Below are 16,971 nucleotides of genomic sequence, written 5' to 3'. Positions count from 1 at the left end.
TTTTTGTTGCTGTGATAGAACATTATGATCAGAAACAATTTGGAGAGGTTTTATTCTAGATCACAGGTCATAATCTATCATCCAAGGAAGCCAGGGAAGGAACTCAAGGCAAGAGCCAGGAATCAGGAACTGAAGCAGAGACCATGGAGCAATGCTGTTTACCAGCTTTCTCAGTCTACTTTCTTATGTAGCCCAGACAAGCCCACCTGCCTACGGGTGGCACCACACACAGTGGACTGGGCCTTCCTACATCAATTAGCAATTAAGAAAATGTGCCATAGATATTCCCACAGACCAATCCAATGGAGGTAATTCCTCAGTTGAGGTTCTCTCTTCCCAGGAGACTCAAGTTTGGATCAAGTTGACAAAAACTAACCAGAAGTTAGTATACAATGTGCCACAGTCCTTGAAAATCTACACTATAAAATTTCATTCACACTCACACTCTAAGAAATAGTACCTATCAATGTTAAAAAGACAAGATTTACATCTTTTTAAAATCTCATTTACCTTTTTGTATATGTGTGTTTGTGTGTATATGTGTTCATATGTATGTATGTATGATTGTATGTATGTATGTATGTATGTGTAGGTCCATGTGGAGCCAGAGTCTGTTCTGTCCTGGAGAATGAGGGCAGGTCCACACAGACAAGACTTTAAAGGGCAACTTTAACAGTTACCTTTTCACCAAATAGGTTTTTCTTTATTGCTCAATGAGTAACCCTCTCTCTTGGCAAACATGTAAAGTGTCTGACCAGCATGCCCTCTACAATACGGGTATATTATTGGCATTATCACTGCCTGAAAGATGTTTCAGAGAGTATTATGTGTGGCTTATGGCAACAACTGAGAATTCTAACCATTATACACAGCATTAGCTGTTTCAGGCACACATACATACCAACTCATCAGAACTCATCACTGTGACCTGATTATCACTGTTTCAGTACTCAGATGAAGACACCGAGGGAAAGAGAAAGTGAATAACTTCGCCTAATGCCTCACACTGTAAATGTGGACCTGGTTTTGAGTAATATGCTAGGTAGGTAGTACCAACCATGCACAGTGTAAAAACTGATTCACAGAGGATGGGACTCATAGTGGGAGCTCAGGCTGCAGAGCTGCTTTGGGCCATTTCTAATTCTTAGCTGCTCTTTAGCTTGACATCCCATTTAAAGTTTCTCTGGAAAAAAAAAGGTTAACTTACCAGAAATCTGTGCTGTATTCCTTATCCCCATCATGAGTCCCTTTTGGGGGTCCCATCTTCTCCACCTAGACAGACCCTTGTTGATTTACTTTCTTTACTCCTTACTGCTAAGTCCTTCACACAGATACCTGCTACTGTGGACAGGACTACATTCCTTTTCACATCAGAATGAGTGAGTACTTCATGCTTTCTACTGACTTTAGATTTCTTCCCATGACTGACCCTAAGCAACTTCCTCTTGAACCTGCTTTCTCACTCACTGTTTCCTTGATAGAGCTGATAATGCCATTGGTAGCTGCATAATTTCTGTGGTGTGAGCTGGTTAGAACTAGAGACTGATTGATCTACAGAGAGGCAGTAACTCTCATAGACTCATGGGGTATGTATACTCTAGCAGAAATCCTTTCTGTTGAAGCTCCTGTAGAGAAGAGATTTGTGTGCATTTAACTGTTACCTTTGATAGATCCCTGAAGTTTCCTGGAAGTGTCAGGTCCAATTCCTCTGATTCATAGTTTGTTAACACCCATGGGAACACAGGATATTGGTTCAGATCATTATATGTCCGTCCTAGTAGAGAAAAGAACACAAGTGAAATGTGTATGCCCTAACCTCTTAAAAATCACTTTCTGTGCTTATTGTAAGTAAGGCAACCATTGTCAAGAGACAATGGTTGTCTTACTTATTGGTCTAAGTTTCTGTTTAATCAGAAGTGCTCTCATAACCATGTGTTTAAATTGTCCCCCCTCAACAATTTCAATAAGAGCTTCACACAGGTGACACAACTAGTTGGCACCACACGTGATCCCTTCCCTTGGGATTAGCCTCCCTTATAAGTAGTCCTGGTAACGGGACTTAGTCCCATCAGCTTGTGAACAGAGGTGATTTGTGTCACTTTGAAGCCTGGTCCACTGAGACATCCCAACTTCTGTTGATGGTGACACAGATAACACTCAACCTTAGAAGTAGAATCCTGTCAGCCAAGGACCTTGACATTGAAAGTGTCATGGAGGGCACCAGGCTGCTGAACTGCATGTTTGAAGATTATTATCAGATGATATTCTGCTGTAAGGAAGTAGATGTCAAAACTGCATTGTGAGTAAACATGCTATATTAAGCATGCATCAAGACTCAGTGAAGAGGCTGGGAATGAAGCTCAGTGGTATAGTGCTTGCATGCAATGAGTAAGGCCTAGAGCCTCAGCAGGCACTGAAAATCCATGGCAAGAATCTGCAAATGCAGGGGAGTGCTGTGATAGCAGGATGAAGTAAGAAGACAAGTGCCAAATATACTCTTTTTCCCCTTTAAGTGGCTGTTTTTCTTTCTGTGCTATATTGTTGCATCTGGGTGGACAACTGTGGAACTGTTGGGCTTGTCTGATTAGTTTTAAAACTGACTAGGGAACTGTTCTGCTTAAACCTCTGTAGAGCTAAGAAAAGGCAAGTCTTCCTCTGTGTGTGGTTCAGTATCTTCAGTAGAATTCAAAGCATGGTGGGAATGTGGAAGCTTCATGGGTATATACTGAGTCCCCTAATTAGCTAGGCAAAAGATGCTACCATATTTAAGTAACAGTGTCCTAGCTGAGTATGGTGACACAGGCTTGAAATTCCAGTCATCTAAGAGAATGGGGAAGAAGGGTCTTGACTTGCAGGCAAGCCTAAGCCACATAGTGAGATTCTGCCTCAAACTGAGATGGGTTGGGAAGGAGACAGAAACTGACAGAAATGGCTAACTGCTTCAGGTAGGCCGGGCGACAAGGGCCTGTCCTTGGTTGTGTTGCATTTTTTTTTTTTTCGAGACAGGGTTTCTCTGTGTAGCTTTGGAGCCTATCCTGGCACTCCCTCTGGAGACCAGTTTGAGGGTGGCCTTGAATCAAGGAGATCCGCCTGCCTCTGCCTCCCGAGTGTTGGGATTAAAGGCGTGTGTCACCAACGCCCGGTGGTTGTGTTGCATTTTAAAAACCTTTTTGTCTTGGCAGATACTCTCTGGCCAGTAAGTGCTCTTGATGGAAAGAACACATATGCAATAGAAACAGAAACAGAACAAAATGAGCCAAACTCTAAAATATGGAGAGCACAAGTCAAGTGATGAAAGTGCACTGTAGAAGATTCTTGGTATGGACAGAGCAAAGGCACAGAAGAATAGATGAGGGAGAACAGTCCTGTGAAGACATGGTAAAGCAGAGGAACAGTCTGCAGTCAGAAAGATTAGCTAATGAGTAAGACTAGTAAATTAGATTTTGAGACTACTTAAGCCTTTTGCACATGAAAATGTTCTGTTAAGGGAACACCACTGTTGTATTAAAAAAATGCAAACTTCTAAAGTTCAGAATGTACCAGTGAGCTCTCCTACCTGTGCTGACATCGGTCACTGACTGTTCTTAGCATTCACTCACAGGCATGCAACCAGAGGGCACTGACTGGTCAGGCAGGGAAATTTCTCATTTTCTTAATGGATCCATGGAAATTTCACACTCTGACATTTTCTGGGGAACTGTTCTGCTTAAACCTCTGTAGAGCTAAGAAAAGGCAAGTCTTCCTCTGTGTGTGTGTGTGTGTGTGTGTGTGTGTGTGTGTGTGTATTTGTGTGTATGTGTGATTTTCTAGAATAATATTAATGCCATATATTATATCTATAATACAAGTTACATATAAAAAACAAATGAGTGGAAATAAATTTTAAAATTGTTTTTATATTTTAAAAATTATTTTTTATGTGTATAGGTATTTTGGCTGCATGTATTTCTGTGTATCATATGTGTGTCTGGTGCTAGATTTATAGATTGTTGTGAACTGCCATGTAGGTATTGGGAATCCAACCTAGGTCCCTCTGTAACATGAAAAATAAAAGACCCAGAGACTGATGCTGGGGTTCAAGCTTCAAGCTGAAGATCAGAAAAGCAAAGCAGACAGCCACTAGCTTTTACACTACCTCAGAGTGAAAGGTGATCCTGTCTACTCAGACTGTACTCCCAGACTGCTATGCTCTCCTCAACATGGCTGGAGAATTCTGAGACTGAATGTCTTCTATCCTCATTGTGTCTGGAGAATGAATGCCAGCTCTGAGACTCCTCTGTTCCTGTCTTAAATACCAATCATGAGTCTGAGATTAAAGGTGTGAGCTCTAATTCTCTTTTAGACTGATTCACTCTGATGTATCCCTGGATGGCCTTGAACTAACAAAGATCCATATGCCTTTATTTCATGAGTCCTGGGATTAAAAGTGTGTGCCACCACCTCCTGACCTCCATAGTTTGTGGCTGACTTTGCTTTCTGAATCCTCGGGCAAGCTTTTATAAAGCATAAACAACATATCACCACATCCCTCAGGAAGAACTACCAGGGTTTTTAATCACTGAGTTATCTCTTCAATCCCTAATATTAAATTTTTGGTGCTATTTCTTACTTGTAGCAAAGGAATACTTGTTAAATAAATAAAACCAATATGCATTAACTCAGGATTTAAATGCTCCTGTACATGAATAGTATAAAAAGGGCACAGACTGAGGAAATTATCATTTTAATATAAATGTGTTTATAATAAAGAAGAAGATATTGAGGCTAGAGAGACAGTTCAGCAGTTAAGAGCACTGGCTGCTCTTCCAGAGGACCCAGGTTCAATTCCTGTCACCCATATGGCAGCTCACAACTGTCTATAACTCCTGTTCCAGAGGATCCAATAGCCTCACACAGACATACATTTGGGCAAAAATGCCAAAGTACATAAAATACAAATAAATAAATTAAAAAGAAGGTATTATGCTACTTTCAGAAACATTCTAAAGTAAAGAAAGCCTTATTTTAAAAACACATACACATACAAAATGAATGACATCTCTAACCCAGAAATTTTTGTAAGCCATTTTTAATAATCCCTGGAAAGTTCTATAACAATAAATAATAAGAAAACCGGTAATTTTTGTATTACTATGACTTCACAACATCATTTCAATTGAACAAATACAATAAACTTTTAAAAACGTAATGGTATTAACTCATTTTTGATAAAAATCTCTACTTCCTTCTTACAACATGAACAGTCAATATATATTTTTTACTAAATTAACAATTCACGGTGTACCAGATGTCACAGAGAAGAACAAGAATAATGAAGTGATACTTTAGAGGTTTGTACCCCTAAGTTTCAATGAATTAGTTTTCTTTATTTTACTGAACATCTCCATGACATGAGAAAAAACAAAAAAACAAAAAACAAGTGTATAAATCCCCTGAAGAGAAATATTTCCAAAGCAGTATCTGTTCATCTCCAGTCATCTAGCATTTACTTGTTGGCTGTTTTTGATTTTCTCTTGAGCATAGTCCACACAGACCACACATAACAAGCACACCTGTATCATATGTACTATATCCTGGTATGCTCCTGCCTTGTCCAGTAGTGCTAAGAGCCCACCACATTACATTCTGCTAACCATGCTTATGAGGATGTATCTCAGAAGATGCATATTAATACTGGAAGCCCATGACACTAATCTACTCAAACAATAAAAGTGAAGCACAGTAAATGAGATCTCAGAAACACTGGATATGTTTCTTCATTAAAAAAAAAACTTTTTAATTAAACCATCCAATTTAATGTTTTTATATGGCACTTTAGTTTTGAAGGTAAAGTGATCTAGAGACAGCTGACAAGGAAATTATAACTGCAATTCCTTGGTGAAAATGTTAATGACAGCAAAATATCGTTTAATGAGATGGCGGCGGCACCTGGATTAGCACGCTGTAAGAACAGTGTTCCTGTGTTGTTGGCGTCTTCACACTTTACAGACATTTTGTCATCTCTAGGTCATTAGGAAAGAATTTTTAATGATTTTTCTAGAAGCAAGCAGTTCAAGTTACATCTAATTAGATGACAATAATAAGCCCAACACATGCAGTAGCTAAATATATACATAATTAACCAGGGAGAGCTTGTTCATCACGGAGTAAGAACCTGGAAAGTGCTAACCAGGAGAACAGGGCTGGGGTTTGCAAAGTTGTGCTGAATTCATTAGCTGATCATATGAAAAACAACTCAAAAGACTTAAAGAAAAAAAAAGCCTCTCAAATCTAACGGGATCATTTACACAAAAGCTATGTTAGCAATCGTTATGCAGTTTTTTGTTTGTTTTAATGCAAGAAAACCAGCTCTTAATGTCTTTTTCCTAGTGTTATTGCAGAATGAGGCCTAGGCTGTAGCTCTCAGAATACAATAAATGGAAATCAGGTCAACTCTGGGAGCCAGAGGCCAAAACTCTATTTCTACTTGAACTCCAAGAATCATTAAAATTATTTCACATAATCTACTATAATTTAATATTTTTTAAAAATATCTCAAGTATTTAAGGAAGAATTATAATGATTATGCCATAGTTCTAAGCTGGACTCTCATTCATTTTGAAAGCTAAGCCTTCAAGGTATATGTAATAAAATAAAGTTGAGCATGGAGATACATGTTTGTAATCCTGGTACTTGGAGGATGTGGCAAGAGGGTCAGGCCAGTCTAGGATACAGAGAGACACTGTCCTAATAACACCTAGGGAGGCAGGAAAGGTACAACCAGAACCTGCATGTGCTGCAGGTTTCCAGTGACATAGCACATGGGATGAGAGCAAATGAAATCACCAAGATGCCAGCTATGACCCAGCTAGGCTTAGGTGCTACTTAATTCTTAATTAACATTTCCATATTCTTAGTGAATATTTGTTAAATTTATAAATAGGGCAAAGACTGAACACATTATTGGGTTTTAGGAAACTTCTCTAAAAATCATGTTTTCTGAATATTTGTAACCCCTTTAGTATATATGCAACGTGTATATCTGTGTGTGCATATAGGACATTTATTATATGAGGGTCAAAAAGTCCACTATGTCCACTATGTCTATAAAGTAGCTACCTCATGTTTCTAGTCTCATTGTTTTCAAACATCTAGAAATGAGAAAGAAAACCAGTCAAGTCAAACAGATAATAAGAAGTGGTCACCACAGAATGGGTGGTGTGATGGAATTGTATGATTCAGGGAAGCTATTTCAGCACAGACGATAAACCAGAGTGTGTAAGACTGCAACTAAAATGTTGAAAAATAAGAAATTTATGAAGCCACACTGACCTACTTTTATCAAAAGTATCAAACTTGAAAGGATCATCCCATGTTGGGTTCTGATTCTGCTCCTTGGCTTAGTTCTGGTTGCAGGAACGCCATGCCTACAATCCCAGTGAATTCATACAGTGAATCACACACACAAAGATTCACAAACATAATGACCAAATCTATTTGATGCCACTGCTCAGAGTACCAGTTCTGGCGCTCAGTAGGAACTGGTACTCACTTACAATTTCATGGTTGATGGCAAGAAAGAAATGACTAAGAGTAGGCCCAGAAGAGCTTTTGGGGACAGTTACATTTATAAACCTTTCCCACTGTCATTCTACTTCTAAGCATTCATTTTGCCTGAATCATCACAGACATCTGTCAAAATCCTTGAAGAGTTCATTTAAACCTTGCTTGAGTAGTCTGTATCACCAATTGATCTTTCATCACACTCAGCATCTATAAATGGCTTGCTTCTTTGTGAGCTCTATCCTTTAAAAAGATGGGTTTTGCTCTGTAGCCCAAGCTGGCCTAGAACTTTAAATCCTCTTGCCTCAGCATCTCAAATCTTCCAGGGCTGAAAAGATACATCATTTGGTAAAACACTCATTACTTAAGCATGGCATCCTCAATTCTATCCCCAGCATCCACTTGTAAGAAAAAGCTGGGTGTAGGCTGGGCACTTGTAATCACATTGCTAGGGAGGTGAAGAAGGCAGAAATATGGAGTTCCCTGGCCAAGAATGACACCCAAGGTCAATCCCTAGCCTCCACATGAATGTGTACTTGTCACATGAATACATGGGCATACCTGCACTTGTGTGAGTGTGCACACACAGAGAGATGTACACAACTATGCCTGACATTCTAAATGTCTTTGTATGCAGAGCTTATTACAGCAACTGGTTTTCAGGTGGCTAGAGCAATGGTGTTCAAACATACATGCTGCATGAGACCCACCTCAAGGCTGCCGAAAGGCAGGCCACTGTGTCCAGTGCAGTTCCTAAGCCTATAGGTCTGCAGAAGAACAGGAGCATCTGCATCTGTCACAAACCCCCAGGTGGTGCAGGTGCTGTTGGCTGCAGCTTCACTCTGAGGATGGCTGTTATTTTCACAAAATACACTCAGTGTCTTACTTTCCTCTCTATTCTCCATCCCATGGCTACTGCTTGTATTCAAATTCCACTCCATCTTCCCCTTTCTGTCTGCAAACTCTGCAAACCTATGGTTTACTGAAATAGAATCCCATGCTGGCCTTGAATTTGCTATGTAAGTCATGCAGCACTAAGCCACTGATGTACTGGGATTACAGGCACGCGCCACACTTGGCTTCAATTGTAACTTATAGAAGGGACTGCAAAGTTGTCTCTTACCCAGATTTAGAAGAAGCATCCTGACCTAGTCAAACAAAGTGACTCTCAGAAAGCAACAGACATGATGTGGTTGCAGGGGGCACTGTAGCACACACAGCTTTGGAATTTACTGACACTCAATCACTAAGGGCATCAGCAAGGACAGCAACTAGCTCTGTAAAACAGTAAACCATGAACTCTTCTATGCACAGGGTGTAGCACATTCCAACTTAGAATAAGGAGAACCACCATAAGAACACCTGCTGGTCCAGAAACCCAAATAGCGGTGAGGTGCCTCACCCTGCTCTTCAGCTTTCTATCTAACAGCTAGCCCATTCAAAAAAAAAAAAAAAAAAAAGGTCCAGTTCATCTAATGGCAGACAGTGAATCTGCTATTCTTTCCCCAAGAAGAACTGCATTCCAGGTCTTTTATGTGCTGGACACTAGCTACATCTACAGCAGACACTGCTCTTACTTAATATATACCTCAATAAAGAAACAAGTCTTAACACAGAATATAGAAAAATATTGCAGACAAACATGGTATGTACTCACTCATATATGGATTCTAGACATAGAGCAAAGGATTACCAGCCTACAACCCACACCATCAGAGAAGCTAAGAAACAAGGGGGAGTCTAAGAGAGACATACATGGTCCCCTGGAGAAGGGGAAAGGGACAGGATCTCCTGAGCAAATTGGGAGCATGATGGAGGGAAGAGGGAACTAGGAGAATGAGAAGGGGAGAAGAGGAGGAGTGAGGAGGCCAGGACGGAGCAGGAAGGTTGAGTTGTGGGAAGAATAGAAGAGAGCAAGACAAGAGATACCATAACAGAGGGAGATGGCTATAGGTTTCAAGAGAATTCAGGCACTAGGGAAATGTCTGGAGATCTACAAAGATGACACCCACAACAATCTAAGCAACAAAGGAGAGATTACTTTAAATGTCCTCCCCTGATAATGAGATTGATGACTAACTTATATCCCATCCTATAGCTTTCATCCAGCAGCTGATGGAAGTAGAAGCAGACACCCACAGCTAAACACTGAACTGAACTGTAATCCAGTTGCAGAGGAGGAGGAGTAATGAGCAAAGGAGTCCAGATCAGATTGGTAAAACCCACAGAAACAGCTGACCTGAACAAGGGAGAGCTCCTGGTCCCCAGACTAGAAAACCAGCATGGGACTGATCCAGACCCCATGAACATGGGTATCAGTGAGGAGACCTCAGAAATCTATGGGGCCTCTTGTAGTAGATCAGTACTTATCCCTAGCATAGGAATGGACTTTGGGAGCCCATTCCACATAGAGGGATACTCTATCAGCCTAGACACACAGGATGGGCCTAGGCCCTATCCCAAAGGATATGACAGACTCTGAATATCCCCTATGGAAGGCCTCACCCTCCCTGGGGAGCACAAAGGGTATGGGATAGGTAGGGTGTTAGTTGGGGGATCAGGGGAGGAAAGGAGGGAGAGGGAATTGGACATGTGATGGGGGAAGTACTTCTGTGTATTTTATCTTATTGATTGTTAAATAAAATACTGTTTGGCCAATGAGACAGTTTGGCTAATGGGACTAGGAGTCAAAGAGGATTCTGGGAAATGTAGTAGAGAAGTGGTGATTCAGGCAGGAAGTGACATAGCAAGGAGACTTGTATATAACCAAAGGAAACAAGAAACGTCCCCCTTTTTCCCTTCGCCTCCTCCAGCAGCAGGATATGATCCACCGGCAAGGGAGGACGCCACCAAGGAGTCCAATAAGATAAGTCTTATAAAATATATAGATTTATGATAATTAAGACTGAGCTAACAGATGAGAATCCTAGTCACTGGCCAAGCAGCTTTGAACCTAATACAAGTCTCTCTGTGTATTCATTTGGGCCCTAACTCAGGCGGGCGGCTAGAGTAAAGCACACATGTGGCAGTGGGGCTTGGCAGCTTTTGGTGGAAAGATTTATTGTAACAGACATGTAAAATAATCTTGTTTCTAATTCAAATAAAAAAAATTTAAAAACCCATAAAACAGTATTACCCTCTAAATATTAGGCAAATACTTATGTAACTGAAAATAATATACTGTGTAAACAAAATTTTTAATAATTTGAAATACTTCTTAATACACAGAAAGACATGAATTTCAAAAGTAAAGAGTTAATAATCTTAAATATAGATGGTAAATTATACTTATAAAAATAAAAATGAATGTAAATTCAAGTAAACACTTCTATATTATATAAGAGTGGTTAAAATTGATTCATATTTTAGTTTAAAAATAAGGGAAACAGTGTTGGGGAGGTGGCTTAGTGGGTAAGATCTGAGCTCAAGTCCCCAGAATCCACATGAGAAACTTGGGTGGTCACATGTGCCTGTGGGGCATGAAGGAGAAACTGACTGTCTGCCAGCCCAGTTTCAGTTTAAGCAAGAGACCCTTTCTGAAATCAGTAAGGTAGAGAGTGATACAGCTGGACACCTTGTGTACATGACTGCACAGACATTTTACATACATACATAAAATACAATAAGATAGAGGAATACAGCTTAGAGGCCGCTAAAAATTGAACTAATTCTCTAGGAGAACTAGTAGAATGATCCCTATATTCTAGATCACTAAATGCATGGGAAACTATCTCTGTGGTCAAAGACATACATAGAATAGTAGAAGCAACAGCATAAAAATATGACATAGAAGCACATGTGCATTATTTTTCCATTTTTCCTCTGTGGGGGGCAGCTATCTTCTGTGAGGCTCTGAATCTTGGCAGACTGTTCCCAGGGAAGCTCTGATCTGAATAAAAGCAAGGATGTGTGGATTCACTCTAAAAGGGCAGAATGCCATGCTCTGCACAGAAGAATGAAGCGGATTGATAGCACTGCTCAGTAGCTCAGTACCCAGATGTGGTATCTGGTCTGTGAAACATTAAGCACTAATACTGTGAAGGATTTTTTGTGTGGTAATAGCAGGTCCACAGTGCAACTAAATGGAAATTGGCCTGGGCTAAGAGTTCTCAAGACTCTTGGATTGCAGTAGGTTCCTATTACCACTAGAAAAGAAAAATAAGGTGGCACCCATTCTTCATGAGTGAGAAAACTGCTAGTCCAGGAGTTCCAACAGGAGAGTGAAACAGCTGATAAACTTAAGACCATGTCTTTTGACTTTCAGTTTGCTAAAACAGATTCCTACTATTATCAACATCAAGAAATGATCAAAGAAGCATGGAATTGTATACCAAATGGGACATTGCCCCAGAGGAAGAGAAGAAATCAAAAAGCAAAATACTAGATAATGCTAAAAGATGGGACTATCTAGTATCTGAGAGGGAAATGAATCACATAGAAAAACACACCCACAGACCTGAACAGGCTAGAAGCCTCAGAGATCACAAATATAGACTACTCCCTCAGAGAATGCCAAGTGAAATGCTTTTCCCAAAACCATTAGTACCAGAAGATGAAAAGAATAAAAATATCTAGAAAACTAGTAAATGTACACAAGACTGTACCCAAAAAGCCCAAAGTAGCATGGGCAAAGGAATAGGTGAAGCGACATAAAGACTGAATGATTGTAGGGAGAGAACTCACAGAGCAGAAAAATGATCAAAGGAAAACTCAAACCTTCACTAGCCATGTTTGTCCTCTCTTAACAGCACAAATGAAGGAGGAAGAGAAATAGTTTAAAAAGGTCACAGCTTATCCTATCTTCCAGCCTTCCCAGGAAAAACTTATAGAGGTAACTACTGTGTTGAAAAAGTCAAAAGTGGATAAAGTGCAAAAACCAATCCAAAGAGAGCTCTTGAGTATACCACCTTTTTTGAAAAATCAACTAGAAAAAAGCTTAAGTTAAAAAAAAAATAGAACCAAATGTGCCACAGAGTGTTACCCCATTACAAGTTTCTTCTGAAGGACTAAAACATATGAAAGAGGGAAAGGCTCAAAGTCCAGCTTCTGTCTGGAGACATTCAGATGGCCTGTCTGGGGTTCAGGTCCTCTTCTCTTTGGTGGGAGTTTATGCTTTGCTGTCAAGTCATGTGTTTTCCTAAGAAGCATTGGCTCTCTGCAACTGTGAATTGGGTGTCCATAGTTCAAACAGAACCAAAAGTACCTTTAAAAATGTGTCTATCTAACCCCCTGTATCTTATCAGACCACCATGCATTAAAGCTAGAATTCAACAGCAATACGAATTGCAGAAAACCTACATTCTCATGGAAAATGAATAACACCCAATTGCACCATTCCTGGGCTGAGGAAGAAATAAAAAAAGAAATTAAAGACTTCCTAGAATTTAATGAGAATGTAGACACAACATACCCAAACTTATGGGACACTCTGAAAGCAGTGCTAAGAGGGAAGTTCATAGCACTAAGTGCCCACATGAAGAAACTGGAGGAAAGTCACATTAGAGAATTGACAGAACAACTGAAAGCTTTAGAGCAAAAAGAAGCAAACACACCAAGGAGGAGTAGACGCCAGGAAATAATCAACCTGAGAGCCGAAATCAACAAAGTAGAAACTAGGAAAACAGTACAAAGAATCAATGAAACAAAGAGTTGGTTCTTTGAGAAGATCAATAAGATAGACAAACCTCTAGCCAAACTAACCAAAAGGCAGAGAGAGAGAGCATGCTAATTAACAAGATCAGAAATGAAAAGGGGGATATAACAACGGACACTGAGGAAATCAAGAGAATCTTCAGGTCATACTTTGAAAACCTGTACTCCACAAAATTGGAAAATCTAAAGGAAATGGACAGCTTTCTGGATAAATATCACTTACCAAAATTAAATCAAGACCAGAAAAACAGTTTAAATCAACCTATAACCCCTAATGAAATAGAAGCAGTCATCAAAAGCCTCCCAACCAAAAAAAGCCCAGGGCCAGATGGCTTCACTGCAGAATTCTACCAGAAATTCAAACAAGAGCTAATTCCGGTACTCCTCAAACTGTTCCTCACAATAGAAGCAGATGGGATATTGCCAAACTCTTTCTACGAGGCTACAGTCACTTTGATACCCAAGCCACACAAAGATATGACTAAGAAAGAACTACAGACCGATATCCCTCATGAACATCGATGCTAAAATACTCGATAAAATATTGGCGAACCGAATCCAAGAACATATCAGAAAAATCATCCACCATGATCAAGTAGGCTTCATACCAGGGATGCAAGGATGGTTCAACATACGAAAATCCATCAATGTAATCCACCATATAAACAAACTGAAAAAGAAAAACCACATGATCATCTCACTAGACGATGAAAAAACCTTTGACAAAATCCAAAATCCACTCATGATAAAGATCTTGGAGAGAACAGGAATAACAGGAACATATCTAAACATGATAAACGCAATATACACCAAACCAATAGCCAACATCAAACTAAATGGAGAGAAACTCAAAGCGTTTCCTCTAAAATCAGGAACAAGACAAGGCTGTCCACTCTCTCCATATCTCTTCAATATTGTACTTGAAGTTCTGGCTAGAGCAATAAGACAAGAAAAGGGGATCAAAGGGATACAAATTGGAAAGGATGAAGTCAAACTTTCACTATTTGCAGATGACATGATAGTCTACATTAGTGACCCAAAAAACTCTACCAGGGAACTCCTACAGCTGATAAACACCTTCAGCAAGGTATCAGGATACAAAATTAACTCAAAAAAATCAGTAGCCCTACTATATACAGATGATAAATCCAATGAGAAAGAAATCAGGGAAACATCACCTTTCACAATATCCACAAGCAACATAAAATATCTTGGGGTAACACTAACCAAAAAAGTGAAAGACCTGTACAGTAAGAACTTTGAGACTTTAAAGAAAGAAATTAAAGAAGATACTAGAAAATGGAAAGATCTCCCATGCTCTTGGATAGGTAGAATTAACAGTAAAAATGGCAATACTGCCAAAAGCAATCTACAGATTCAATGCAATCCCCATCAAAATCCCAACACAGTTTTTCACAGACATTGAAAGAACAATACTCAACTTTATATGGAAAAATAAAAAACCCAGGATAGCCAAAACAACTCTTTACAGTAAAGGATCTTCTGGAGGCATCACCATCGCCAACTTCAAGCTCTACTATAGAGCCATAGTTCTGAAAACAGCCTGGTATTGGCACAAAAATAGACAGATAGACCAATGGAATCCAATTGAAAACCCTGATATTGACCCACGCACCTACGAATACCTTAATTTTGACAAAGGTGCTAAATCTATACAATGGAAAAAAGATATCATCTTCAACAAATGGTGCTGGTACAATTGGATTCGGACATGCAGAAAATTGCAGATAGATCCATACCTGTCACCATGCATAAAATTAAGTGCAAATGGATCAAAGATCTCAGCATAAATCCAGCCACACTGAATCTTTTAGAAGAGAAAGTGGGAATTACCCTTGAACAAATTGGCACAGGAGACCGCTTCCTGAACATTACGCCAGTAGCACAGACATTGAGGTCTGCAATTAATAAATGGGACCTCCTGAAACTGAGAAGCTTCTGCAAGGCAAAGGAAACAGTCAGTAGGACAAAACGACCACCCACAGAATGGGAAAAGATCTTCACTGATCCCACATCTGACAGAGGACTGATTTCCAAAATATATAAGGAGCTCAAGAAGCTAGCCACCAAAACACCAAACAATGAAATTAAAAAGTGGGGTGCAGAACTAAATAGAGAATTCTCAACAGAGGAATCTGAAATGGCTGAAAGACACTTAAGAAAGTGCTCAAAATCATTGGCCATCAGAGAAATGCAACTCAAAACAACTCTGAGATACCACCTCACACCTGTCAGAATGGCTAAAATCAAAAATACCAATGACAATCTATGCTGGAGAGGATGTGGAGAAAAGGAACACTCCTCCATTGCTGGTGGGAGTGTGAACTTGTAAGACCACTCTGGAAATCAGTATGGCAGTTGCTCAGAAAAATGGGAATCAGTCTACCTCAAGATCCAGCCATTCCTCTCTTGGGTATATACCCAAATAGTGCATGTTCATACAACAAGGACATATGTTCAACCATGTTCATAGCAGCATTGTTTGTAATAGCCAGAACCTGGAAGCAACCTAGATGCCCCTCAACTGAAGAATGGATTGAGAAAATGTGGTACATTTATACAATGGAGTACTACTCAGCAGAAAAAAAGCAATGGAATCTTGAAATTTGCAGGAAAAATGGATGGAACCAGAAGAAACCATCCTGAGTGAGGTAACCCAGTCACAAAAAGACAAACATGGTATGTACTCACTTATATATGAATTTTAGACACAGAGCAAAGGATTGCCAGCCTATAATTCTCTTCACCAAAGAAACTAGGAACCATGACGGACTCTAAGGGATAAATGGTTCCCAGGAATGGAAGTGGTATGAACTCCTGAACTAATTGGGAGCATGAGGGTAGAGGGGAGGGAGCTGCTACAATAAGAGCAAGAAAAGAGGAGTAGAAGAGAGGAAATGGAGGGGCAGAAATATTGAGTTGGGGGAAGAATAGAGGAGAGAGAGAGCAGAATGAGAGATACCATATCAGAGGGAGCCACTATAGGTCCGAGAAGAGATCTGGAACCAGGGAGATCTCCAGAGACCTACAAGGATGACACGATCTGACAATCCAGGCAATGGTGGAGAGGATAACCTAAAAGCCCTTCCCCTAAAATGAGATTGATGACTTCTCTTTATGCCATCCTAGAGCCCTCATCCAGTGGCTGATGGAAGCAGAGACAGACATCCACAGATATACACTGAGCTGAAATCCGGAATTTAGTTGAAGAGAGGGAGGAATGAAGAGCGAAGGGGTCTGTACCAGGTTGGAGAAACCCACAGGAACAGGTGGCCTGAACAAGGGAGAGCACATCGACCCCAGATGCTGTTGGGGAGGCCAGTATAAGACTGATCCAGATCCCTGAACATGGATGTCAATAAGGACATCTGCACTCCAGGGAGCCTCTGGTGGTGGATTAATATTTTTCCCTGGTGCAAGAAGGGACTTTGAGAGCCCATCCCACGTGAAGGGTTACACTCTGGCCCTGGACACATGGGGAAGGGCCCAGAACAGCACAGGAAGATTTGGTGGACTTTGCAGAGCCCCGGTTGAGGGCCCTACTCTGCCTGGGGAGTGGTGGGTGGATGGAGTGGGGGGTGGACTGGGGGTGGGGGAAGAGGGATGAGGGTGAGGGGAGGGAGAGGGAGAAGGGACTTACATGTGAAACAAGCTTGTTCCCTAACTGGAACTAATAAATAAATTAAAAAAAAATGTGCCTATCCAGAACCTACATTGCCTTGTCCTGTTCTTGTTTGATGATAAGGTTGTCATGTG

At 40.3% G+C, this 16,971-nt stretch overlaps 1 protein-coding gene across 10 annotated transcripts in view; it reads right to left on the bottom strand.

Moving 5' to 3' along the window:
• Positions 1 to 16,971, bottom strand: part of Nbea (neurobeachin) — a 525,226-nt gene that overhangs the window by 74,954 nt on the left and 433,301 nt on the right. For 9 of the 10 annotated variants that reach the window (XM_035451902.1, XM_035451904.1, XM_027395004.2 and 6 more), the window contains one exon: positions 1,662 to 1,774. The exons of the other annotated variant lie outside the window; for it this stretch is intronic. In XM_035451902.1, the coding sequence (XP_035307793.1) occupies positions 1,662 to 1,774 (113 nt within the window). The remainder of the gene's footprint in view (positions 1 to 1,661; positions 1,775 to 16,971) is intronic. 10 annotated transcript variants of the gene reach the window in all.

This window comes from Cricetulus griseus (genome assembly GCF_003668045.3).
Source record: "Cricetulus griseus strain 17A/GY chromosome 1 unlocalized genomic scaffold, alternate assembly CriGri-PICRH-1.0 chr1_0, whole genome shotgun sequence".
NCBI lineage: Eukaryota > Metazoa > Chordata > Mammalia > Rodentia > Cricetidae > Cricetulus > Cricetulus griseus.
This window is presented reverse-complemented; position numbering and strand designations above follow the sequence as displayed.